The sequence below is a fragment of the Giraffa tippelskirchi genome, chromosome 2 (genome assembly GCF_054371585.1).
Source record: "Giraffa tippelskirchi isolate mGirTip1 chromosome 2, T2T-mGirTip1v1.2.pri, whole genome shotgun sequence".
NCBI classification, from domain to species: Eukaryota; Metazoa; Chordata; class Mammalia; order Artiodactyla; family Giraffidae; genus Giraffa; species Giraffa tippelskirchi.
The window spans coordinates 110,507,671-110,533,769 of record NC_137276.1 but is presented as its reverse complement, the minus strand read 5'-3'; the positions used below and the strand labels follow the sequence as shown (position 1 = coordinate 110,533,769).

At 50.1% G+C, this 26,099-nt stretch overlaps 1 protein-coding gene across 17 annotated transcripts in view; it reads right to left on the bottom strand.

The window, feature by feature from the left end:
• COL6A2 (collagen type VI alpha 2 chain) overlaps positions 1 to 23,230 on the bottom strand; it is a 32,255-nt gene extending 9,025 nt beyond the window's left edge. For 2 of the 17 annotated variants that reach the window (XM_081570204.1, XM_081570193.1), the window contains exons 1-19: positions 23,153 to 23,230; positions 8,477 to 8,616; positions 7,707 to 8,305; positions 7,476 to 7,496; positions 6,695 to 6,760; positions 5,401 to 5,454; positions 5,271 to 5,315; positions 4,950 to 4,976; positions 4,698 to 4,724; positions 4,547 to 4,591; positions 3,941 to 3,994; positions 3,490 to 3,552; positions 3,031 to 3,093; positions 2,655 to 2,744; positions 1,986 to 2,048; positions 1,355 to 1,421; positions 858 to 916; positions 415 to 477; positions 94 to 144 (exon numbers count right to left, since the gene is read on the bottom strand). In XM_081570204.1, coding sequence (XP_081426330.1) covers positions 94 to 144; positions 415 to 477; positions 858 to 916; positions 1,355 to 1,421; positions 1,986 to 2,048; positions 2,655 to 2,744; positions 3,031 to 3,093; positions 3,490 to 3,552; positions 3,941 to 3,994; positions 4,547 to 4,591; positions 4,698 to 4,724; positions 4,950 to 4,976; positions 5,271 to 5,315; positions 5,401 to 5,454; positions 6,695 to 6,760; positions 7,476 to 7,496; positions 7,707 to 8,305; positions 8,477 to 8,615 — 1,596 coding nt within the window. In that variant the 5' untranslated portion in view covers position 8,616; positions 23,153 to 23,230. Of the gene's footprint in view, positions 1 to 93; positions 145 to 414; positions 478 to 857; positions 921 to 1,354; positions 1,422 to 1,985; positions 2,049 to 2,654; positions 2,745 to 3,030; positions 3,094 to 3,489; positions 3,553 to 3,940; positions 3,995 to 4,546; positions 4,592 to 4,670; positions 4,754 to 4,932; positions 4,977 to 5,217; positions 5,316 to 5,400; positions 5,455 to 6,694; positions 6,761 to 7,475; positions 7,497 to 7,684; positions 8,306 to 8,476; positions 8,617 to 23,152 lie in introns of all 17 variants that reach the window. The other 15 variants (XM_081570203.1, XM_081570192.1, XM_081570206.1 and 12 more) reach the window with 10 other exon arrangements.
• Positions 23,231 to 26,099: the final 2,869 nt, after the last annotated feature.

Genomic DNA, 26,099 nt, shown 5'->3' with positions numbered 1-26,099 from the left:
ACACTCACCCTGGGCCCAGCAAGAACTAGCAAGAACCTTCCCTGGTCACGGCCCTCCCCCAGTACCTCTCCCGCAGCAGGTGCCAGGACTTACAGGTGCTCCTCGGGGTCCGGGATAGCTGAATCCAGGCCTGCCAGGGTCTCCCTGGGGGACACAGGAGGCCAGTCAGGGCAGGTCCAGTGGGAAAATGTGGAGACTGAGCCAGCTGGCCTGGACTGGGGGCGGGTGGGGAGAGGCCTCATGGGCAGGGCCCGCTTTGGGAGGATGTGCCACCCCCAAGGGTGAGAAAATGGGGGTGGGGGGGTTTCTGCTCAGCCCCTGATGTCCTCCCACACCAAGGGGGCTGAGCGGGCAGATTCCTGAAGACTTGGTCAGGCTCCCAGCCCCATCCTGGAGGGTGGGGAGGGGGCATACCTTGGGGCCAGGCTGTCCCGAGTCTCCGCGGGGACCAGCATCACCAGGGTCTCCCCGAGATCCCTGAGAGCAGAAAGGAGGCAGGCAGTCGGCACAGAGGGGGAATGACCTCATCCTGCTCTGACCCCCAGGCGACACGCTGCCCCGTGAGGCTGGGCATCCTAAAGGTCTCTACTCTCCACGAGCCATGTCCTGCTCCCAGGCCCCACACTGCCTCCCCCTCACCCACTCCCACCTGGTAAAGCTGGACCCCGCAGGGCAGGATGAGGGTGTGAGATGCCCCCTGTCCCACTGCCCAGGTTTGTGGGGACAGTGTCCTGCCTGCCCAAGGACAGGAGGACCCAAGTGGACTGCAGGGTGGGGAAGGGGGACAGTGAGGTCAAAGGGCAGTGAGGGGCCTGGGTCCCAGAGCCACGGGCCCTCCTTTGTGTCCTGCTACTGACTTGTTTCCCAGGCTCTCCGACAGTCCCCTGGGGACCTCTGGGTCCAGGCAAACCACGATCTCCCTGGAAAGAAGAGGGACGAGGCGCTTCAGAGACTCACTGTGGACATGAGCAAGGTGGGACTGTGCCGCCCTCCGAGAGGCCCTCAGCCCTGACCACAGTGGCCCCCAGGCTGGGTCTGAAGGGTGAAGGGCAGGAGAGGGCAGGGGCTCCTGGTGCAGCCCCTCCAGCAGGAGGGCACGTGGCCTCTGTGACTGCCTTCTGGCCTTTCTTCCCAGGTTCTCCTTTGGAGCCAAAGTCACCTCTGCCCCCCTGTGACATAGGACACCCTTGTTAACAGTGCAGAGAGCTCTGTGGCCCAGCACTGCTCCCCTGCCCCAGCCTCAGCAGACCTTCCGGCTTTTTCAGGAGGAACCTGTACTCAGCAGTGCTGGCAGAGATGCAACCCTGCACGGATTCAGGGCATGGCCAGCTCCCACCCCCAGAGCCATGACCACTTGCCTTGGCTCCTTTGTTGCCAACCTCTCCAGCCAGGCCCCGGGGCCCCTCAGGGCCAGGGTCCCCCTGTGAGAAGAGAGGCCAGGTTAGTCTGGGTTGCATGCGAAGGAGGTAGGAGAGGGGATCATTAACTCCCTGGGGGAGGAGGCTGCACACTGTGGAGGGCGACACTGGAACAGCAGGCCTGTCCACTTAGCCTCATGCAGCCGGCAGGGGCCACCACTCATGTCCAGAGGAGCCCTTCACTCACATTTTACAGGGAACTTGCCACCCTCGGCTTTCATCACAAGACCTCCTGTGCCAGCTATAGGAACACATGTGTGCGGGGTAGGGGAGGGGATGCTGGGGGTGGAGCAGTGTGCAGCCTGCACAACTGTGCATGGCGTGCGTGGAACTGGCACTGCCCAGGCCCCTCAGCCCGGAGTGCCTCCTGCTCTCCCAGACCCTGCAGGGAGCGCCCCTTGATGGTCAGGCCCTGGGGGTCGCCTTCGTTCTCTGAGGTAGACTGTGGAGGGGGTGTTGGTCATCCCTTGTTACAGGCGCCCTGTTGGCCCCTCAACCCGGTGAGACCTCAGTGTAGACACAGACATGGCTGACAATGCCCCAGGCTCCCCTAACACAGACACTGACCTTCTCACCCTTGGGCCCGTCGCCACCTGGGCTGCCCTTGGTTCCAGGGTCTCCCCTGCGCCCCTGCAGAAAACAGGCTTGTGAGAGGGGGTCCTGATGGCGGGGGCCACACTGGAACCCTACTCTCTGTTCTCGCCATAAGGACTTTGGTGGTGGGGCCTGGGACCCCCTTCAGAGTGCTTCAGCCTAGACCGTGTCCTGTGCTAGGACAGTTTGTCTCAGCCGAGGGTCTAGGAATGACGAGGGCTGGGAGTTCAGGTGACATGACTGACACCAGCTTGGACCTGCTCTCTGCGTGGTCACTTACTTCCCTTCTGGATTAGGCCAGGCCTCAGGCTGCGACCTCTCTGAGGGTCAGCCCGGAGATCGGCCCCGTGTGTATCTGGGTCTAGGTTTAGCCCTCAGGAGTGTCCTGCTAGGGGGGTGAGATGGGGACACAGGGCTACTTCACAGGCACCAAGTGTTTGGCAGGGGCGTGGTTGGGCCCTGCAGGCCACTCTTTGGTGGCCCTGCTTGGTGTCTGCGGCATGGGGACAAGCGGGCACATTTAGAGACGCCAGAGGACGTTGGGCTCAGAGACGCCTGGAGTAGGGAGTGTGCCGGGGTGGCTCAGCAGGAAGGTGGGGCCTGGGGGACGGGAACCCCGGGGCTGGGCAGGTGTGAACTCACAGGCTCGCCTTTGGGTCCTCGGGGCCCAGGCCCGCCCTTGGCTCCTTTCAGGCCAGGACTTCCTGGGGCTCCGTTGTTGCCTTGATAGCCCTGTAGGGAGGAGATGGCGCACTTACCGTGATGGCCTGGCCACACGCGTGAGTGGCCAGGGGCAGGGCCCAGCCCCAAGTGGACTCACGCCCGCTGCCTCCAGAGGGACCACGTTTGCCTTGGGTGCAGTACACCAGGGTTACCTGGCAGCAGGGCCAGAGAGGTGGGGTGAGGGGGGTGCTCAGGGTCCAGGCTGGCTTGCATGACCACCTCCCTCCCTCCCTCACCGACCCTTCCCCCCATGGAGTAGCACAGGCCTCAGTGCAGGGCCCCCAGGAACACTTGCCTTGCTTCCTTTTGCCCCATTCTCTCCTGGGGGGCCTCTGCGTCCTGGGCGGCCAGGGTCCCCCTGGAAGTGTTTGGAGAAATCAAGAAATTAGCCTCTTGTTCCCCAGACCCGGGAGCAGGACAGGACCCCAGTGGGGCTGGGGGCTTGTGATTCTCCTCCTGTGTCCATTGAGCATGCCCCACCTCTGTGTGGGCACCCCATAGCCCCCGTGTGTGGGCACCCCACGCCCCCATGTGTGGGCACCCCATGGCCCCCCGTGTGTGGGCACCCCATGGACCCTGTGTGTGGCCACCACATGACCCCCATGTGTGGGCACCCCATGGCTCCCGGCCTGGTTTGCAGGGACAGCGCCTCTTGTTGGGCGTCTAGGCTGGATGCTGTGGGCAGGGAGAAGGCCCTGGGAGGGTGGTGGCCCCGTCTGCTCTGGCCCGCCCGCCCCTTGGCCAGGCCGTCTACCTTTGAGCCTTGGTCTCCTCGCTCCCCAGGGCTGCCGGCTTCCCCCACGTAGCCATCAGGGCCCTGAGAGAAGGGAGAGGGTTGTGCTAGGGCCGTGCTCGAATTTTCTCTGTGAGCTCAGGGCCAGCTGACCAGGAGGAGGGTGACCAGCACCCCATCTCTGGACTGGATGCCGGGACCCCTTGGGCCTGGGTGGGCCGATCAGACAAGCTGCCAACCTGGGGGGGCATGCCTTGGGACTCTAGAGCAGCTCCCCTCCATCTGACTCAGGAACCCCGAGGTCACTTGTCACGTTGTGACCCCAACCCCGGCTGAACCCTGGTGGGGGTCCAGGACAGGTGGTTGGGGAGGAGCCCAGCTATGGCCCCTGCCACCTGACTTCCCGCTACAGCTGGTGGACTGACCCCCGCCTGGTGCCCAGCATCTCCCAGAGCCACCAGACTGCACTCACCCGATCCCCGGGGTCTCCCTTGCAGCCAGGAGGTCCGATGCGCCCCAGCTTGCCCTGAAGGAGAAGAGGGGAGCAGAAGACACGTCAGGGCCGGACTTGGGGACACAAGCCCTGATGACAGGGGTCAGAGGTGCCAGGTCCGGGCACACTGGGCACCCCTTGTGGGACACCTGTGTGAATGGCTATCAGGGTGGCACTTCTGTGAAGGTGGGAGGGCATCCCTGGGGTGTGGCCGGGAGTGTGAGGGTCTGTGGTGTCTCCTCCACATGTGTGCGTGCATGCATGGTCTCCTGTGACACTTGTGTGTGTGCACCCGTGTAGGTCTGTGAACCCCCAGCCAGGCCAGACGTGAGGTCCACAGGCCAGGCTGGGAGCCTCCTGCCTGGCCAGTACCTGCTTTTCTGGAGCAAGTGTCCATGCCCCTCATGCAGGGTCCCCGTCTGTCCTGTGTCCACTGAGGAGGCACGATTAGGGGCTGCCCAAGCCACAGGTGTGGGCAGTGGGCGGATGGGCCCAGAAGCCCACCCCCTGAAGGACCTGAGAGTTTTAAAGGGATCATGCTCATTCCATGGGCACCACTGCCCCACCCAGGGACGGTATACTCACCTTCTGCCCATCTGTCCCGTTCTTGCCTGCCAGGCCGGGGGCACCCTGGAGGAGAGGGGAGGAGGGACCCCGTTAGCTCCCTGGTACTTCCTTCCTTCCTTCCGAGCAGTGGGAAGGTGGGCACCCTGCCCTCGCCCGCCGCTCTGCTCACCTTCCGCCCTTCGGCTCCAAACTCGCCCTGTGCAGGAGCAAAGAGGCCAGTTAGTGCTGAGCTCCCGCGTCAGAGACCCCACTGCCTCCGGGCCGAGCCTGCCTCAGACCAAACACGAGGCCAGGGAGGCCCCAGAGATCACGACCGGCATGACGTGGGGTCTCGTGCCCCAGCAAGGACCCTGGGCTCGCTGAAGGATGCAGCTGAGGGGGTTGGGCTGGGTGAGGTCAGATGCCCAGAGTGGAATCTCACCTTCTCGCCTTTGAAACCAGGAACACCCTGAGGTCAGAAGGAAAGAAAAGAAGCATTACCACGGGCGGGTGGGGTGCTGGGACCCACCCACCAGGTCCAGGGAGGAGAAGCGGGTGGTGTCGGCAGGCTCTGGTGGAGAGGTGCCACCAGGGATGATGCGACACTGGAAATACCAAGGAACTTCGCTTCCGTGGGGCAGGGGCGGGGATGATGGGCTGCGCTGGGCACAGTCTGACCCCGTCGCTGGCCCCTCTTGGAGGCAGGAAGCCCTTGGCTTGTCCCCATGTCCCTGCCCCCCAGGCAGGGTCAGTAGCAACTTACTTTGGGTCCAGGGAATCCAATGGGGCCTTCGATGCCTGGATCTCCCTGTGGAAGAACAGAAGGTGGTGGATGCAACCCCAGCCATGGGGACAGGGGCCTCCGGATGGGCTGGGGTGGGGAGGGCACTCACCTGTCGCCCCTTCTGTCCCGGCTCTCCGGGCTCGCCCATGTTGCCCTTGGCGCCCTGAAAGCAGATGACAGAGAAAGGAATAAGGGAGGCATTGGGCCGGGGGAGCTCCTGGGAGGTGGTAAGACTGTGGTCCTGGGGTTGGGTGGCCAAGTGACGATTACAGTGCCGCCTCAGGACCCCTAGAGTCCTGGTCCCTGTCAGAACAGGCCTATCTGACCTGTTCCCTTGAGCTCTGATTGTCAGCTCTCTGAGAAGCCGCCCTGTGGTGGGGCTGGAGTGGCCCTGGGGTGGTGCCCACACAGATCTACAGGACTCCAATTCTGCACCTGGCTGTTCCTGCCCATAGCTCATGCTGCGATGTCAGTTCCTCCAGATCCTGTGGGGGCAGCTAAGTAACACCTCAAGACAGGCCGGCTCCTCAGAATTCAAGGTTTAACTGTACAATGTGGGACTGTATTAAGTAAATGCATCTACTTACTAAGGTGCTTCCAGTTTCAGGGCAAAGATGGGCAGAAGTGAGAGGCAGTCAGAGGAGGGAGGAGTAAGGTCTTGGGCATCCAGGAAGAGGGAGACCAACAGACAGGAACCAGTGGGTGGGCAGAGGCTTCTGGACAGCTGTGCCCCGTTTGGGGTTCCTTCTCCCCCACACTAACCACAGTGATCCCCGCAGCAGCTTCCAGAGACGTCCCCTCCCCCCAAGCACCGGAGTCACAGCCCTGCCATGGGTGGCCAAAGCTGCCTCTCGTGGCAAATTCATCCCTGGATCTAGGACTGGAGTCACCAGGGAGGCAGTGGGAACATGTGACCTGGCAGACAAGCACCTAGATACCTCACCCCTGAATTTGGAAAGAAGCAGCTTTCTGACATGAATCACTGGCATTTCTTATACTCCGGTAGTAATTTTGGAAGAATTTCATTTTATACACCTCTGCTGTTATGAAAATGCAGGGCCAACCTGACCTCTTAAAAACCACTTATTTAATAAATGACAAGCATGGGTGCCCTGTATAAATTTTCATCATGTTACTAACAGTAATGTAGCTCGTGCTTCTTTATGTACATGGGCATGCTTGTTTACTTTAGAGGAGTATTTTATGGGCAAATCTTAATTTATAAGTATTCCTACTTTTCTGAAAATGCCATAGGAAAGGAAGTTGATAAAAACTGAATTTAGATCCTCCAGGGTGAGAAGTGGTGAGTCCATCCAAGGTGCAGTGGCCCTAAGATATGGAGTTGGGGAGAGGTCAGGGGCTTTTGTGTGACATCGACCCCACTGGTGGTCTGGGCATCTTACCTTCTGTCCGCGGTAGCCCTTGGGGCCAGGGGGCCCAGGGATCTCCAGACAGCTGACCTTGTAGCACTGAAATTGGAAGCAAGGGGCAGTGCGTGAGGCCAGGGTCACAAGTACCAAGAGGGAGGGAGGGTCGTAGCCTGGGCCCCCTGGATGCTGGGCCATCCTGAGAATGGGGCTGTGTGATGGAACAGACTTGAGAGGTGTCCAGGAGGCCTCTGTGCCCACCAGGGGCAGGTTTGGGGGTCCACATGAGTGCTCTAGTCAAGTTTTGGAAACCAAGGCTGGGTTAAGCAATGACTGGCAATAGGAAGGATTAAGTTGCTGCTGGCCAGTCTCCGCTGTTCTTGCGTGTTAAATCTCTGTGTTTTGAGCAGCTGTCCTGGGAAAGGGCAGGCTTGGAGGAGCCAGGGCTGTGAGATGGTGCTGGGGAAGCACAGGGACGAGGGTCCCACACTGAGCACACAGCTGGCCACCTGCCTTCTCCTCCTGGCCTGATTTAGGTGGACAGAGCCTGTCAGCCCGGGGTCAACCTTCAACCTCGAGCCTCATCCACAGGGATTGCAGGTGACCCTAATGCTGATCTCCTGGGCTTAAACAGCATGGTTTTGGCCACGAGCCCCTCAATCAGACTCCAGTCTCAGGCTCCACAGGGAGCAGAAGGGTCATGCTCCCTCAGCCCTTATTGTCCTATCTCCTGGGAGTGCAGTGTGGGAAGGGGGGTGGTCATCTCTTCTGAGTCAGAGGCCCAGGCAGCCCCCGGCTGGGATGGAGACACTCTCACCTCTCCATAGGCTTCATGTTTCTGCGAAAAAGACACAGAGAGAAACCCTGGTGAGTGGGGAACTGGAGATGGCACTGTCTCCGCATCCGGGTGGGGACCCAGGACGTCAGAGCAGACAGCAGACCCCTCCCCACCCCCGGCCCACACCCTTCAGTCACCTCACTCACAGCGGGTAGACAGACTTGGAGCAGTGGACTGCCTCCTGCTGCCCTGCCCCAGCCCGCCACTCACCATGACCTTGATGATGCGGTTGATGGTGTCCTGGTCGATCTCAGTGGAGTCCGGCCGCATGGTCGCGTAGTTGTTCCGGTAGAGCTCGTGCGGTGTGTTGGCGATGTCCCGCAGGCCCTGCTCATTCAGCTTCAGGTTGGGTGGCACCGCGAACAGCCGGATGCCCTCCTCACGGGCCCGCTCCGCCTGCAGCTTGATGCCCCCGCAGGGGCTGCCGGTCACATGACCGTCGGTGATGACCACCGCGAAGTTGATCACACCCTTGCCCACGTGCCGTCGGACCTCCTGGGTCATGTTGGCCAGCATGCAGTCGGTGAAGGTGCCCCGGCGGAAGGAGCTGATGCTCTGCAGGCTCTTGGTGAAGGAAGCCCGGTCGCTGCCCGGCGGGCTGAACACCTCTACCAGATCGGAGAAGTGCAGGCCGCCGTAGCGCCAGCTCAGGGCCACCTGGTCCAAGTAGAGCTCATCCTGCAGTTGGCTGATGAACTGCAGCACGAACTGCTGCATGTGGTAGAGCAGGCTGTCGGTGGGGGACTGCATGGTGATGCTCTCCGATGTGTCCAGCACGAAGTACACGTGGATCGGGCAGTCGGCCTTCTCTGGGGATGCACAGGCGTCACCTCGGGGCCTGAGCCGGTGGTCCTGGGGTCTGCCTGCTGGGCCTCCCCGCAGCCCGCCTCTCCCTCGGTCCGGCCCCGCCCCTCCACCCTAGGCCCCGCCCCACCCCTGCGCTACTCGGCTCCGCCCCACCACGCCCACACCGGTCGTACCTGGGCAGCTATTCCTGTCCGAGGGGCCGGGGCTGATGACCTCTTGCTGCTGAGCATGGACGGCCCCCAGGAGCCCCCAGAGAAGGAGGGCGGAGCAGGGGCTGCGAAGCATCTTGGCAGCACCCTTGCGCCTCGACATCCTGCAAAAGGGAAGAATGGCGCTGCAGACTGTGCCCCACCCTCACATCACTGGCCCCCAGACCCCCTCCCCAGATGATGCTGGGGGGACACACGGAGGTCAGGAAGCACCTCAGCTCAGGGTGCACCTTGTTCCCTTGCCTGGGTGGGGGCCACAAACACTGAGTGGGAGCAGAGACTGCAGGCTTTGGGCTCCATTCTGAGTGGGACGTTCACGGTTCCTCCCTGCCCTGCGCAGCCTGGGTGTAGAGATTAAAGCAAGCCCCATGAGAGCATCAGGAAATCCAGGAGGGCTTCCTGCAGGAGGTGATGGATGTGCCCAGACAGAGAGAAGTGTCCAGAGGAAGGGAACTCCCGGCCCAGAGGAATCTAGTTTACGGAGGACAGGGGGTAACACTCGATTGTGTTGACTGAGAAAGTGGGGAGAGGCGCAGGCCAGGGGCTCTGAAGAACCCTGAAGCCTCCAACCACTGGTGATGGCCATCATTGGACCTTAGGGGGCCAGTGAGGGCTGAGCATGGGATGTAGGCAAAGCTTTGTCTTCCACTACCCCTCACCCTGAGGCCCATGGAGGAGAGACCCCAGAGAGGGCGCCAGGAGGCCCACCATGTCCTGTGTGCTACAAGTGAAGGAGGAGGGGGCCGACGGGAGACTCACCCAGATCAGCAGTGTTCTCCATGTGCACAGGCATCACACACCACACACCATACACACACCACACACATTGTACACACACCACACACATTATACACATCACACACATCATACACACACCACATACACCACACACACACATCATATACTCACACATCATACACACACCACACACATCATACATACCACACACATTATACACATCACACACACACTCTACACCACACACCACATACACAGATATCACACACACACACACCACACACCACACACACCACATACACAGATATCATACACACACACCACACACATTATACACATCACACACACACTCCACACCACACACACCACACACAGAGATATCACACACACACACCACACACCACACATCATACACACACCACACACATTATACACATCACACACACACTCCACACCACACACCACATACACAGATATCACACACACACACATCATATACTCACACATCATACACACACTACACATTATACATACATCATAAACACACCACACACATTATACACATCACTCACTCACACATACACACACCACACATACATTATACACATCACACCCACACACCATACACACCTCATACACATACTGCACACACATTATACACACACCACATACACATCATACACTCACACATCATACACATATCATACCACACACCACACACATTATACACATCACACACCACACATACATTATACATATCACACACACCACACACAGACATCATATGCACATCACTCACACATCATACACATACCACAAACACATTATACACATCACACACACACACTCCACACTACACACACCACACACACAGACATCACATACACACATCATACCACACACCACACATATTATACACATCACACACACACTCCACACCACACACACCACACACACAAACATCTCACACACACACATTATACACACATTATACACATGCCACACACACATTATACATCTCACACACACACAAACACTCCACACCACACACACCACATACATGGACATCTCACACACACACATCATACACACAACACACACACATTATACATATCACACACACACACTCCACACCACACACACCACACACATTCCACAAACACACACATCATACACCACACATCATCCACACACCACACACACACAGTATACATACCACACACACACATCACACACATACATCATACCACACACATCATACACCACACACACATTATACATATCACAACACATTCCACACCACATATACTATACACACCACACACACATCACACACTCACATATCATACACCACACACACCATGCACTAACACACATAATTAAAAAGAGGCCCACATGATAAAGTGTACTGGTGGAAAATATTATTCTCAAATGTAATGAAAACTTCTAAAAGTATCTACCCAGTGGAAAAACACAAAAGCAACAACAAAATACAGAAATACCCAAAGGGAAAAATCACTTTGGTCTATGAGAGGCAACCTCCAAGGTATCCCTCTTGGAGTCCTCTCAGCCCTGAATTATCACTGACCACTGTGACCAACAGAATAACGTGGAGTGTGTTGTGTGACTTCCACGCGTAGGACATAAAAGGCATGGTGGCTTCTGCCTGGTCCTCTCTTGAACTGCTTGCTAAGGAGGAAGCCGGCTATCAGGACACCAAGACTTGCAAGCAGCCTTTGCAGCAGCTCACGAGGGGAGGCGATGAGGCCTCCAGCTGATGGCGGTGAGTGAGCCATCTTGGAGGCAGAGCCTCCACACCAGCCGAGACTTCAGATGACCGTGGCAGAGCCAATATCCTGCCTGCACCTTGCAAGGGACCCTGAGCTGGAGCCACCCAGCAAAGCCTCCCTTGAATGCCTAACCTGAATAAATTACGAGATAGTGCTCAGGTGGCGCTAGTGGTAAAGAACTGACCTGCCAAAGCAGGAGACATAAGAGATGTGTGTTAGATTCCTGGGTCAGAAAGATTCCCCTGGAGGAGAGCATGGCAGCCCACTCCAGTATTCTTGCCTGGAGAAGCCCATGGACAGAGGAGCCTGGCTGACTACAGTCCATAGGGTTGCAAAGAGTCAGACGTGACTGAAGTGACTTAGCACATTGTTTTAAATCACTGTTTTGAATACTTTATTATATATCAATAAATCACTAATAGAGGCATCAAACTCTTCTTCTACAACATTGTAGACTGAAGATGAGACAATAATTCAGAATTTTGACAGGAAAATAAAATGACCCAAGGATGTCTCCCCAGCCACCTTATCTTTCATATACAAGAATATACATCTCAGAAAACTAAAAATAGAATTCCAATATGATCCAGCAATCCCAATTCTGGGCATATATCCAGACAAAACTCTAATTCAAAAAGATGCATGCACCCATATGTACATAGCACCACTATTTACAATAGCCAGGACATGGAAACAACCTAAATGTCCATTGACAGATGAATGGATAAAGAAGATGTGGTACGTATTTAATACACACAATGGAATGCTACTCAGCCAAAAAAAGAACAAAATTATGTCATTTGCAGCAACATGAATGTAACTAGAGATAATCAAACTAAGTGAAGTAAGTCAGACAGAGAAAGACAAATACTATATGATATCACTTACTTGTGAAATCTAAAATATAGCATAAATGAACTTATCTACCAAACAGAAACAGACTCACAGACAGAGAGAACAGACGTGTGGTTGCCAAGGGGAAGAGAGGATAGACTGGGAGTCTGGGTTAAGTATATGCAAACTATTACATTTAGAAAGGATAAAAAAGCAAGGACTTGCTATATAGCACAAGGAAGTATATTCAATATCCTCAGATAAATCATGATGGAAAAGAATACAAAAAAGAAAGTATATGACATGTATAGCTGAATCACTTTTCTATACAGCAGAAATTAACACAATATTGTGAATCAACTATATTTCAATTAAAAAGTAAAAAACAGATAAGCGCCTCAGATGTAAATGGGCTCAGATCTATGCCACCTACACACCCTCCCTAAAAAATATTCTGCAAGGAGTTTCTGCAAACAATAGAGATATATTGTGGATTTGGTTCCAGACCACCATAATAGAGCAAATATAATAAAGGGAGTTTAGGATTTTTTCGGTTTTCTAGTGCATAGAAAAGTTCTGTTCACACTATAATGTAGTCTATTGTGTGAAATGGTGTATGTCTTATAAAACAATATACATAGCTTAATTAAAAATATTTTATTGCTAAAAAATGCTAATGATCATCTGAGCCTTCAGAGAGTTCTATTCGTAATATCAAAGACTGCTGATCACAGATCACCATAACAAGGTAATAATGAAAAAGTCTGAAATATTTCAAGAATTCCCCAAATGTGACAGAGACACAAAGTGAGCAAATACAGTTGAAGAAATGGCTCTGATAAACTTACTCAGTGCAGGCTTGCCACAAGCTGCTGATCTGTAAAAACCAAAATATCTGCAAGGTGCAATAATGTGAAGTACACTAAAATAAGATATGTATGTAACTGCTCTATTAAAGCCACCAAACATCCATTTATGATTAAAAAAAAAATCAGACAAGGCAAAACCTCATAAGAGATTTAGGAGTTGGATTAACACTATAAAGGATATAAATTTCAAATCAAGAAAAGTTATGACAAACCTAAACAATGTATTAAAAAGTAGAGACATCACTTTGCTGATAAAGGTCCATCTAGTCAAAGATACGGTTTCTCTAGTAGTCATGTACAGATGTGAGAGTTGGACCATAAAGAAGGCTGAATTGAAGAATTGATGCTTTTGAATTGTGGTGCTGGAGAAGATTCTTGACAGTCCCTAGGACTGCAAGGAGATCAAACCAGTCAATCCTAAAGGAAATCAACCCTGAATATCCATTGGAAGGACTGATGCTGAAGCTCCAATACTTTGGCCACCTGATGCAAAGAGATGACTCACTGGAAAAGACCCTGATGCTGGGAAAGACTGAAGGCAGGAGGAGAAGCAGGCGACACAGGATGAGATGGTTAAATGGCATCACTAACTCAATGGATGTAAGTTTGAGCAAACTCCAAGAGACAGTGAAGGACAGGGAAGCCTGGTGTGCTACATTCCAGTGGGTCACAGAGTCAGACACAAGTTAGCAACTGAAAAACAGCAATCAAATTTTACACAAAACTAAAATAGATGTTTTTGTCTTCATGGGTCACAGACTCCTTTAAGAATGTGGACAATTTCACCTGACACAAATACACAGACTATTCATATACAGAAATCATATTCCTTATTACTTTAGTGGACCCATCTATGGAACTAACTCTGGATTTACAACTCCTGCACTTGAAGAATGACCATTAGAGTACAAAAATTAAAAAAGACAGAGTGTTGATCTAACTCTATTACTCACTGTTGTGTCAGAAGCCAACGCAATAAGACAGTAAAAAGAAACAAAGTATAAATCTTGGAAAGGATGGGATGAGAACTCCTTATTAAAGATGGTACTATCTACCTAGAAAACTCAATAAGATAAACTGAACAAAGTTTAGGGGAGAGAGAAAGGGGTTTCAATGAGGCAATGATAAGAAAAATATACAAAAATCCACAGGTTTTCTTCTATCAGGAACAACCAATTAGAAAAGGTAATGGAAAAAATACTATTTACACTAGCAAGAAAACCAAAATAAATCCAAGGAATAAACTTAACAAGAACCTAAGGATGTGCATGACTTATGGAAAAAACTCAAAAAATTTCCAAAGAACACAGTTGGAGAGAAAAACCTTGTTTTTAGATGAGAGACACAATACTTAAGAATATCAGTTATTTCAGAATATCAGTTATTTATAACCAAATCTATAATTGAATATAATTTTGACTAAAATTTCCAGTAAATTTTCTTTTTTGTCATTATTTGTTGATAAAATAAATCCCAGATTCATCTGAAGGGATAAATAAGAGTAGGTGAGAAAAATAACAAATGAGGTTGATAAAATTTATGCTATCAAGTGCAATAATAGGATACAATCACAGTAATGAAGTATTTGTTGTTTTGGTGCTGGAAATGGCCAGAAGATCACATAGCAGTGGCATAAAACCACATGAAAACTGAAAAGACGAGATGGATGTTTTTCAGAGCAGTGAAAGAAGGCTGGGAAAAGGCCTCACAATATGACTAAAAGTAATCCTACCTCATGCAGGGCACCCAAATAAAATCTAGGAGGAGCAAATAACTGTGTGGAGAACATGGACTAAAAAGTCTTGGAAGAAAATAGAAAAGATGAAGTGGCATGAAATGTCTATGATTACTCTGCACCAGGTGGTACCCTGCAGATTTTCTTTTAACCTTCACAACAGCCCTTGGATATTAGTGCTAATATAAGCTCCATTTCATAGATGAGGAAACTGAGACCAAGATAGGTAACTTGTCCGAGGTGCTCCAAATCCAGGCAGCATGATTTTGAGTCCACAGTCTTGATAACTGGGCTCTCACATATCACCTTCATTACAACAAAGCAACATGGGCAGAATGGAAACAGACCAAGAGCCAGGCAACCATCTTCCCAATGCATGATCAAGACTTAACATTTTCAAGGTTTAAAAATTTTGATGGCCTGTTATTGTACATATATTTACAATTTATATGCAGAGTACATCATGAGAAACGCTGGGCTGGAAGAAGCACAAGCTGGAATCAAGACTGCCGGGAGAAATATCAATAACCTCAGATATGCAGATGACACCACCCTTATGGCAAAAAGTGAAGAGGAACTAAAAAGCCTCTTGATGAAAGTGAAAGAGGAGAGTGAAAAAGTTGGCTTAACATTCAGAAAACTAAGATCATGGCATCTGGTCCCATCACTTCATGGGAAATAGATGGGGAAATAGTGTCAGACTTTATTTTTCTGGGCTCCAAAATCACTGCAGATGGTGATTGCAGCTATGAAATTAAAAGACACTTGATCCGTGGAAGGAAAGTTATGACCAACCTAGATAGCATATTAAAAAGCAGAGACATTACTTTGCCAACAAAGGTCCGTCTTGTGAAGGCTATGGTTTTTCCAGTAGTCATGTATGGATGTGAGAGTTGGATGGTGAAGAAAGCTGAGTGCCGAAGAATTGATGCTTTTGAACTGTGGTGTTGGAGAAGACTCTTGAGAGTCCCTTGGACTGCAAGGAGATCCAACCAGTCCATCCTAAAGGAGATCAGTCCTGGGTTTTGGAAGGACTGATGTTGAAGCTGAAATTCCAATACTTTGGTCACCTCATGCGAAGAGTTGACTCATTGGAAAAGACCCTGATGCTGGGAAGGATTGGGGGCAGGAGGAGAAGGGGATGACAGAGGATGAGATGGCTGAATGGCACCACCAACTCGATGGACATGAGTTTGGGTAAACTCCGGGAGTTGGTGATGGACAGGGAGGCCTGGTGTGCTGTGATTCATGGGGTCGCAAAGAGTGGGACACGACTGAGTGACTGAACTGAACTTACAACTATAATATGTTGTTTTCTGTTGTCTTAAACTTTTTATTAATATATAATGCCCTTCTTTGTCTCTTATAACTCTTTTTGATTTCAAGTTCACTTTACCTGGTGTTGGTATAGCTGCTCTTGCTCTCTTTTGGTTCCTATTTGCATGGAATAGCATTTTCCATCCATTCACTTTCAACCTATTTGTGTCTTTGGATCTAACGTGAATCTTTTGTAGACAGTATTTAGCTGGATGGTGTTTTTTAAAGTCCATTCAGTCAGTATCTGTCTTTTGCTTGGACAGTATAACCCATTTACAATTCAAGTAACTATTGATAAGGAGAGACTTACTTCTGTAGTTTTGCTATTTGTTTTCTATATACCTTATAGCTTTTTGTTCCTCATTTTCTGCATTACTGTCTTCCTTTCTATGTAGCTGATTGTTGTAGTAAAACATTTACATCCCTTCCTCATTTCTTTTTGTGTATATTCTTTAGGTACTTTATGGTTACCATGGGATTAACTTAACATTATAAAATTATAACAATATACTTGGAGTTTATGCCAGTTTAACTTTGTGCTGCCTGCCCAAGTCATGTTCAACTCTTTGCGACCCCATAGACCGGTAGCCCTCCAGGTTGCTCCATCAATGGAATTTTCCAGGCAAGAATATTGGAGTGGGTTGCCATTTCCTACTCCAGGGGATCTTCCCCACCGAGGGATAGAACTTGTGTCTCTTGTGTCTCTTGCACTATCAGGCAGATTCTTTACCACTGTGCCACCTGGGAAGCCAGTTTAAGTTCAACAACATACACACAAAAAACTGCTCCAAAAACACAAGCAAATATTATTTTTAATGCATTGGTCCCTTAAATTATGTAGAAAACAAAACATGGAGTAACAAACTAAAGTTACAATAATACTAGTTTCAAGAAGAACAGAGCTAGAGGAATCATGTACCTGACTTCAGACTATATCACAAAGCTACAGTAATCAAAACAATATAGAACTGGCACAAAAACAGACATATAGATCAACAGGAAAGAATAGAGAGCCCAGTGCATAAACTCATGCACTTATGGTCATTAATCTATGACAAAGGAGGCAAGAATATACAATGAAGAAAAGACACTCTCTTCAATAATTGGTGCTGGGAAAACTGGACAGCTAAATGTAAAAGAGGAAATCAAGAACATTTTCTAACACTATATACAAAAATAAACTCAAAATGGATTGAAAATCTAAATGGAAGACTGGATACCATAAAACTCCCAAAGAAAACAAGGGCAGAACACTCTTTGACATAAATCACAGCAATACTTTTTTTTCCCTCTGTCTCCAAGAACAAAGTAAATAAAATCAGAATTAAACAAATGAAATCTAATTACACTTAAAGCTTTTGCACAGCAGAGGAAACCATTGACAAAATGAAAAGACAACTTGCTGAATGAGAAAACATATTTGCAAATGATATGACCAATAAGGGGTTGTGTGTGTGTGTTAGTCACTCAGTCGTGTCCAACTCTTTGCGACGCCATGAACTGTAGCCTGCCAGGATCCTCTGTCCATGGGATTTCCCAGGCAAGAATTCTGGAATGGGTTGCCATTTCCTTCTCCAAATAAGGGGTTACTATCCAACATATATAAACAGCTCATACAACTCAACATCAAAAACACAAACAACCCAATTAAAAAATGGGCAGGAAAACTGAATAGATATTTTTCCAAAGAGGAAAGGCAGATGGCCAACAGGTACAGGAAAAGATGCTCAATACTGCTAATCATCAGGGAATTTCAAATCAAAATTACAATAAGATATCACCTCACACATGTCAGAATGGTTATCATCAGAGAGAATACAAATAACAACTGTTGATGAGGATGTGAAGAAAAGGAAACCCTCATGTACTTTTGAAGGGAATTGGTGGATTCCACTGTGGAATCAGTTGGTGCATCCACTGTGGAAAACAGTATGGAGGCTTCTAAAAAGAACTAAAGATAGAGCTACCATATGACCCAGCAACTCCACTCCTGAGTATACATTAGATTAATTATTGTTTTTTTAAAAAATGTATTAGTCTCTCAAATCACGTAGAAAATAAGTGAGTTATATGCCATTGTTATAATAATTATTGTTATAATAATAGCTTTACAAAATTGCTCATGTATTTACCTTTACTGAGATCTTTATATCTTCATATGACTTCAAGTTACTGTCTATTGTCCTTTCATTTCACCTGCAGGACTCTCTTGAGCATTTCTTATAGGGCAGATCTAGTAGTGAACTCCTTCAGCTTTTGTTTATCTGGGAATTTTTTAAGTTTGCCCTCAATTTTGGGGGACAGTTTTGCTGGATATAGAATTTTGGGGTGACAAATTTTTTCTTTTAGCATTTTGAATATATCAATCCACTGCCTCTGGTTTCCAGAGTTTCTGATGAGACATCTTCTGGTAATGTTATTGAAGTTCCTTTGGATATCATGAGCCACTTCTTTCTTGCTGATATAAAATTTTTCTCTTTGTTTTTGTCTTTTGACAGTTTGATTATAATGTGTAACGTGTGAGTCTCTTATTTGTCTTAGATGTTTATATTCATGTCATTCATCAAATTTGGGAAGTTTCTTCACGTGTTTCATCTGTCCCTTTCTCTCTCTTTTCCTTCTGGGACTCCCAAAACTGTATGCAGGTCCTTTAGGTTCTGTTCACTTTTCTCTAATATTTTTTTCTTTCTGCTCCTCAGACTCATAATTTCCATTGTCTTATCTTCAACTTCACTGATCCTTTCTTTGCTCAAATTGGCATTTGAAGCCCTCTAATAAATAAAATCATTGTGCTCTTCAGCTCTATTAAATCTTTTTTTATTCTACCAGGTTTTCTATTTATTGATATTTCTATTTTATTAATACATTATTTTTTACTTTCTTCACATCTTCCTTTAGCTCCTTGAGCATCTTTAAGATAGTTGTGTTAAAGTCTTTGTCTAGTAGATCCACTATCAGGTCTTTCTCAGGGATGGTTTTGGTTGGTTTATATTTTTTTCATTGAAAGGGCCATATTTTCCTGTTCATTTACTTGCCTTTTGATTCTTGTTAAAAACTGGACATTTGAATCTAATATGGTAACTCTGGAAATCAGATTCTTCTCCTTCCCTAGGGCTTGCTATTTTTGATTGTTTTTGTTTTATTTATATTGTAGGCTGTTTCTGTGCCAAGGATCAGCCTGAACAGTAAAGGTGCGTCATTTCAGTTGTATCTGACTTTTTGTGACCCCATGGACTGTAGCCCACCAGGCTACTCTGCCCATGGAATTCTCCAGGCAAGAATACTGGAGTGGGTTGCCATTTCCTTCTCCAGGGGATCTTCCTGACTCAGGGATCGAACCTGCATCTCTTATGTCTCCTGCATTGGCAGGCAGGTTCTTGACTTCTTGGGACTTGGGAAGCCCCGAGGATTAAAGGTAAGGTCTTCTTATATCCTTCCTGAGCCTGTACTTTCCCCTAGATATGTGCAGTGCCTGTCTAATTCCAATGTTATAGTCTTCAATGTCTGACTTTCAAAAGGAGAAAAAGAGAAAAATAAAGGGGTAGGGGAAGTGCCAGTCTTTTAAATCCCCTGGAAGTCAACTCAACCAGAGAGGGTAAGGCTTCCAATGATAGGAAAAAGTGTAACAACAATGGAAGCCTCAATAGATTTAAAAAGAAAATATCATGAAAAGTATCTTTTCTGATCACAATGGGATGACTTTATAAGTCAATAACAGAAGGAAAACTAGAAAATTCACAGAATTGTGGGAATCAAACAACTCACTCTTAAATGACCAAAAGGTTAAAGAATAATCACAAGGGAAATTAGAAAACTCACAGACTGATAAAAATGAAAACAAGACATACCAAATACATGAAACACAGGAAAGGCAGTATGAAGGAAAGAATTCACAGCTGTAAATGTTTACATAAAACAAGAAAGATCTCAAATCAATAACCTAACTTTACAATTTAAGGAACTAGGAAAAAACAAACTAAACATACATCTAGCAGAAGGAGTGAAATAATAAACATTAGAGCAGGGATAAATGAAATGGATAATAGAAAAAAATAGAAAAAATCAATGAAACCAAAAGTTGATTCTTCAAAAAGTTCAACAACACTGACAAACCTTTAGCTGGATAGACTGAAAGAAAAAGAGAGAATACTCAAATCACTAAAATCATAAATGAAAGTGGGAAATTACTACTTATTCTACAGAAATAAGAAGAATTATAAGAGAGTACTATAATCAACAAATTAGATAACATAGATGAAATGGACAAATTCCTAGAAACACAAAACCTATAAAGAGAAAATCATGAAGAAAAACCTGAGTATTATTAGTAAGGAGTTTGAATCAGTAATTGAAAATCTGACAAAGAAAAGCCCTGGACCTGATGGCTTTATTGGTGCATTCTATGAAGCATTTAAAGTGGAACTAATATCAATATTTCTCAAACTTTTCCAAAAAAAATTGAAGAGGTAATACCTCCCAACTCATTCTATGAAGTCAGCATTACAGATGGCATCATTGACTCATAGAACATGAATATGAGCAAACTCTGGGAGACAGTGAAGGACAAGGAAGCCTGGTGTGCTGCAGTCCAAGGGGTCACAAAGAGCTGGACACGACTTAGCAACTGAACAATATTACCCCTGATACCAAAACCAGATAGACACTACAAGGAAAGAAAACTACAGCCTAAAATCCTCAACAAAATATTAGGAAACAGAATTCAACAGGGTAGAAAAAGGGTTAAACATCATGATCAAGTGGGATTTATTCCCAGAATGCAAAGATGGTTCAACATATGAAAATCAATTAATGTAACACACCACATTAACAGAATGAAGGAAAAACCCACATGATAATCTCAACTGATGCAGAAAAATCTTTTGATCAAATTCAATGTCCTTTCATGATTCAAAAACTCAACAAAGTAGGACTAGATGGAAACAATCTCAGTACAATAAAAGCCATTTATGAAAATCCCACAGCAAATATCAAACTCAATCTGAGAGACTAGAAGTTTTTCTAAGGTCAGGAAGAAAACAAGATGCCCATTTTTACCACTTCTATTCAACACAGTATTGGAAGTCCTAGTCAGAACAATTAGGCAAGAAAGAGAAATAAAAGGTAGACGTAAAATTATCTCTGTTCACAGATGATATGATCTTCCATGTACAAAATCATGAAGAGTCCACAGAAAGAAACTGTTACATAAATGACTTAATCTAAGTAGCAGGATACAAAGTCAACACACAAAAATCATTTGCGTTTCTATACACCAACAATGAACAACACAAAAGGTAAATTAAGAAAGCAATTCCATTTACATTAACTGCACTGTTGCTTTGCGATCTGGCCCAACCCCAACGCATGCTCAGGGTAGGGGCTGGCCTCCAGGTCCTGTTCAGTGAGCAGAATCCCATGAGTCCTGCTTCTCTGCAGATGTGCCCCACACCAGGGTCCCCCGGCTCTGCACAAATGTTTGAAAGGAGTCACAGGAGGGACCAATCCAGTGGAACATGGAGTGGGGTTTAAAATAAAAGAATCAAACTATTTGGGTTTTTCTTAAAATAATCATGAGAGCCAAGTTTTCCAGGTATCATAAAGCATTCATGGCAGCAAACATGGTCTCCCTCTGCTCTGTACCTGGAGACCCTGTGCTACAGATGAGAAAACAGCGATGGAAAGGAGGGCAGGCTCCACCCACACCCTCTGCTGAGGCTTGGGAAGACCCCTGGGTCCTGCTCCTTCTCCCAGGCACTGGCCCATTCCAGGGAGCTCGACTGACCTGAGGGACCTCAGGCGGGTCCATTGCACAACAGAGCCACCCGTGCTGGCTGGTGATGCAGAGTCCACTGGGTGTGGATGTGCCCTGCCTGACCAGGTGACCCAGTGGCCAGAGCCTGGTCTCCTATATGTTGCCTTTCCTGTGGCTTCCACCTTGGATGGGCCCAACAACTGCCCCCAACCTGCTGCGGTCTTCACAGCCCTGCCCCTAGGTCACTTTCATCAGCCCAGGGTGGCAGCTTTGCAGTGGCCAGAGTATTTCAGAGGTCCATTGAGACCCACGTCTGGCCGAATGGACATATCTCTGCCCCTTGCATCTAGCCCCTCCAGTCACCTATGCCCCAGGGGCCCAGGCCTTCTCCCCACCCCACCTCCTGCTGCCAAGCTACAGGAGGAGGGAGATCACTTCCCTCCCTCCTGGGAGCCCCAAATACCCATCAGGCCTCCTGGCTCTGGTGAGGCAGACAGAGGCAGGCAGGGAATAAACCCTGCTGTAAGAGGGCGTCCAGGCTAGAGCTCCTTTACTGGAAACAACCCAGGGAAATTTGTGGACCTCAAGCCTCCTTGTTTTTGGGTGTCAATCTGCAAGTGAAGAGCCTTTCCTTGGGGACAGCTGCGTGGCCTAGGGGTGTGGGAGCTGTCAGCTTCCTCCCTAGGTGCAGGGAAGGATGTTTGGGGGCCCTGGGCAGGATGGCAGGCACACAGGGGTGGCATCCTGCTGTTTTTGATCCTCCTTACCGGTGTCAGCAGGTATTCCCAGCGGCAGACCTCCCCCCGCCCCCACCCCAGTGGGTGCTGGGCCCTGTCCCAGGCTCTGCTGGGGAGGATCCTGAGGATCCGGGGTGGGTGTGGGGCCAGCCCATCAGGGGAGCCGCCCAGCATAGTCAGCAACACCCCCTCACCCCGCCCCGCGGCGCGCTCCCCTCAGTCTTCCTCAGCAGACTCTTGGGTCCGGGGCAGATGCCCAGTGGACACCTACAGCCTCAGAGGAATGGGGCAGGCTGGGCTCCTGCTGACTCCTGGGTAGGTGGGGTGACTGTGACTCCCCTTCCTCTGCTCTCCACCGGAATGTCAGGGACCTCTCCTCCCCTGAGGCCCACTGCAGGGAAGCTGGCCCCTCGGAGCTCATTCTGGGGAGGAGGGACAACAGCTCCCTCTCAGCTGAGCCTAGGAGGAGGGCCAGCACCCCTGGACGCCCCGTGCTCAGTTTCGTGTTGGGGGGGTCATCCCATGGGAGTGAGTTGGGCTCCTCAAACTCTGGAGATGTCCCTAGGCACGAGACACAGGACCGACCCTCCCAGGAACGGTCAGGGGCCTGGCTGCAGATGGGGGACCGGGTGTGGATGGCAGGCGCCTGGAGCCCCAGCACGGCATCCCGAACGGGGACCCGGCTCTGCCCAGGAGAGACGGGGGCAGCCGGACGGGTCCCCGCGCGAGGCGCCCCAAGAGCGGACCCGGGGGCTCAAAGCGAGACCAGCGGTGCAAGGGGGAGCACCGCGGCGGAGGCGGACCCCCGGGCAAGACTCAACTCGTCGCGTCCCCGCGTCGCACGGCACCGCGCTGCCGGGGGCCTTACCTCACCGCGCTTCGGGCGCCCTCGTCGGACTCGTCCCGAGCGAAGAGGCTCCGTGTCCTGACCGCGCGAGACGGCGCCGAGTGGGCAGAGGGAGGGGCGGCGGGAAGCACCGCCACCAGACCCCGCCCCCGCCCCCCCCCCCGAGCCACTGCTCCGTGCCCCCGCCCCTCCGCGGCCCGATCGCGGCCACCGGGCGGCGCTGCGGTCACGCGGATGGCGGCAGGGCGGGGCCGGGAGGCGACCGGGACAGGGGTGCGGGTGGGAGGCGGGAAGGGACCCCAGGGGCAGGGGTGCGGAAGAGAGGCCCCTCTGCGGTCCCTGCTAAGTCAGGCCCCTCCCTTTTCTTGGGATGCTGCTCCGACTGGACACCTGCCCACCTCCCTGCTTGCTGCTCACTCCCCCATTTCCTGGCGACCTGGAGTGTCTACTACCGGGCCTGGGGGGCCTTACTCACCACTTGGCCCTCGGAGGAATGGCCCTGGGAGGCCACAGAGTCCTCCCGCCAGGCGTCCCCTTCCTAAGACCCCCTTGCTCAGAACCGGCGGGCTGGGGTCTTGTTCCTCGCTCAGGGACACGCAGCTCTGTGATCCATGGATCACAATGTGTGTCTTGCGTTGGGGTCCCCGCCACCCAGAGGTGAAGGACCGGCCTGGAGGGGCAAGGGTGGCTAGGATAGCGGGAGCCTCAGGCTCTCTGGGTGGAGAGGAGGGCCTAGGGGACTGGCAGACTGTTACCCTGTGAACCTGGATGGGGACATGCAGGCCTGGCCAGAAGGAAAGACACCACGTGTCAGAGGAGTGGTGAGGGATCCTGCAGGTGCTGACTGTAGTCCTGAGCTGGATTTGCAGGTCCTTGACCCAGAAGGGCTTCCCAGGTGACACTAGTGGTAAAAGAACTCGCCTGCTAATACAGGAGATGCAAGAGACATGGGTTGATCCCTGGCTCTGGAAAAGGAAATGGCAACCCATTCCAGCATTCTTGCCTGGAAAATTCCTTGGACGGTGGAGCCTGGTGGGCCACAGTCCACAGAGTCACAAAGAGTTGGACACGACTGAAGCAACTTAGCACGCGTATACTACCCAGAAGCCAGGACAGAAGATTAGAGAAGCAGGAAAGCTGGACTCAGAGGTACCGTCATGGAACGTGGGATTTAATCTCCCAGAAGTCTTCAGGTCACAGGACAGACTCAATTCTGGGATGACTCATAGGGGCCTGGAGAAAGTGCTGGCCCATAGTGAGCAGAAAAGAAGCACTGAAGCCACACTGGTAGAAGGTGGAGGGAGGAACAGACAGGCCCCAGGCTGTGCCAGATGCAACACCCTTGTCATGGGTTAGTGAGGCCGTTGGTCAGTTATCACATTCTTTTCCATCCCAATTACCAAAAGAGGCTCAGAAACAGTTTGCAGTCATGTGGGGGCACAACAGTGCTTATTTATGGTTTGGCTTCAGGGCGGTGGCAACTCTCCCCTCTGTCCTAATGCTGGACATCCCCCACAGGACAGGACAGGCCCCTCACACTGAGGTCATCTCACACTGGTCAGGATGGGCCAGGAGGCTAGTGGGCAGGGGGCCTTAAGACATGTGTGCCCTGGCGGTGGGAGAGGAACCCTGTGAAATACAGGGAGCTGCCCTTCAGGCCAGTTGTGGGGGCTGGTGTCCGGATGTCCCCAAAGTGAAGGACAAGTTGCTGTGCCTTGTGTCCCTGTCCGAGGCAGAAGCACGGGCCTGCCAGGCCTCTTGGGTTCTGGAGGCAGCACCTTCCACTATTAGGCATGTCACTCAACCCCGAGTGTTGGGCGACCCAGACGGAGGGCAGCTTTGAGGGCATCAGTTCAGTTCAGTCGCTCAGTCGTGTCCGACTCTTTACGACCCCATGAACCGCAACACTCCAGGCCTCCCTGTCCATCAACAACTCCCAAAGTTTACCCAAACTCATGTCCATCGAGTCGGCGATGCTATCCAGCCCTCTCCTCCTCTGTCGTCCCCTTCTCCTCCTGCCCTTAATCTTCCCCAGCATCAGGGTCTTTTCAGATGAGTCAGCTCTTCGCATCAGGTGGCCAAAGGACTGGAATTTCAGCTTCAACATCAGTCCTTCCAATGAACACCCAGGACTGATCTCCTTGAGGATGGACTGGTTGGATCTCCTTGCAGTCCAAGGGACTCTCAAGAGTCTTCTCCAACACCACAGTTCAAAAGCATCAATTCTTCGGCACTCAGCTTTCTTTACAGTCCAACTCTCACATCCATACATGACCACTGGAAAAACCATAGCCTTGACTAGACAGACCTTTGTTGGCAAAGTAATGTCTCTGCTTTTTAATATGCTGTCTAGTTTGGTCATAACTTTCCTTCCAAGGAGTAAGTGTCTTTTATTTTCATGGCTGCACTCACCATCTGCAGTGATTTTGGAGCCCCCCAAAAAAGGCAGTCACTGTTTCCACTGTTTCCCCATCTATTTGCCATGAAGTGATGGGACCGGATGCCATGATCTTAGTTTTCTGAATGAGCTTTAAGTCAACTTCTTCACTCTCCTCTTTCACTTTCATCAAGAGGCCCTTTAGTTCTTCACTTTCTGCCATAAGGGTGGTGTCATCTGCATATCTGAGGTTATTGATATTTCTCCCAGCAATCTTGATTCCAGCTAGTGCTTCATCCAGCCTGACATTTTGCATGATGTACTCTGAATATAAGTTAAATAAGCAGATTGACAATATACAGTCTTGACGTACTTCTTTTCCTATTTGGAACCAGTCTGTTGTTCCATGTCCAGTTCTAACTATTGCTTCCTGACCTGCATACAGGTTTCTCAAGAGGCAGGTCAGGTGGTCTGGTATTCCCATCTCTTTCAGAATTTTCCACAGTTTATTGTGATCCATACAGTCAAAGGCTTTGGCACAGTCAATAAAGTACACATTGAGGCTGTCAGGGAGCAGGAATGTCTGTGCAG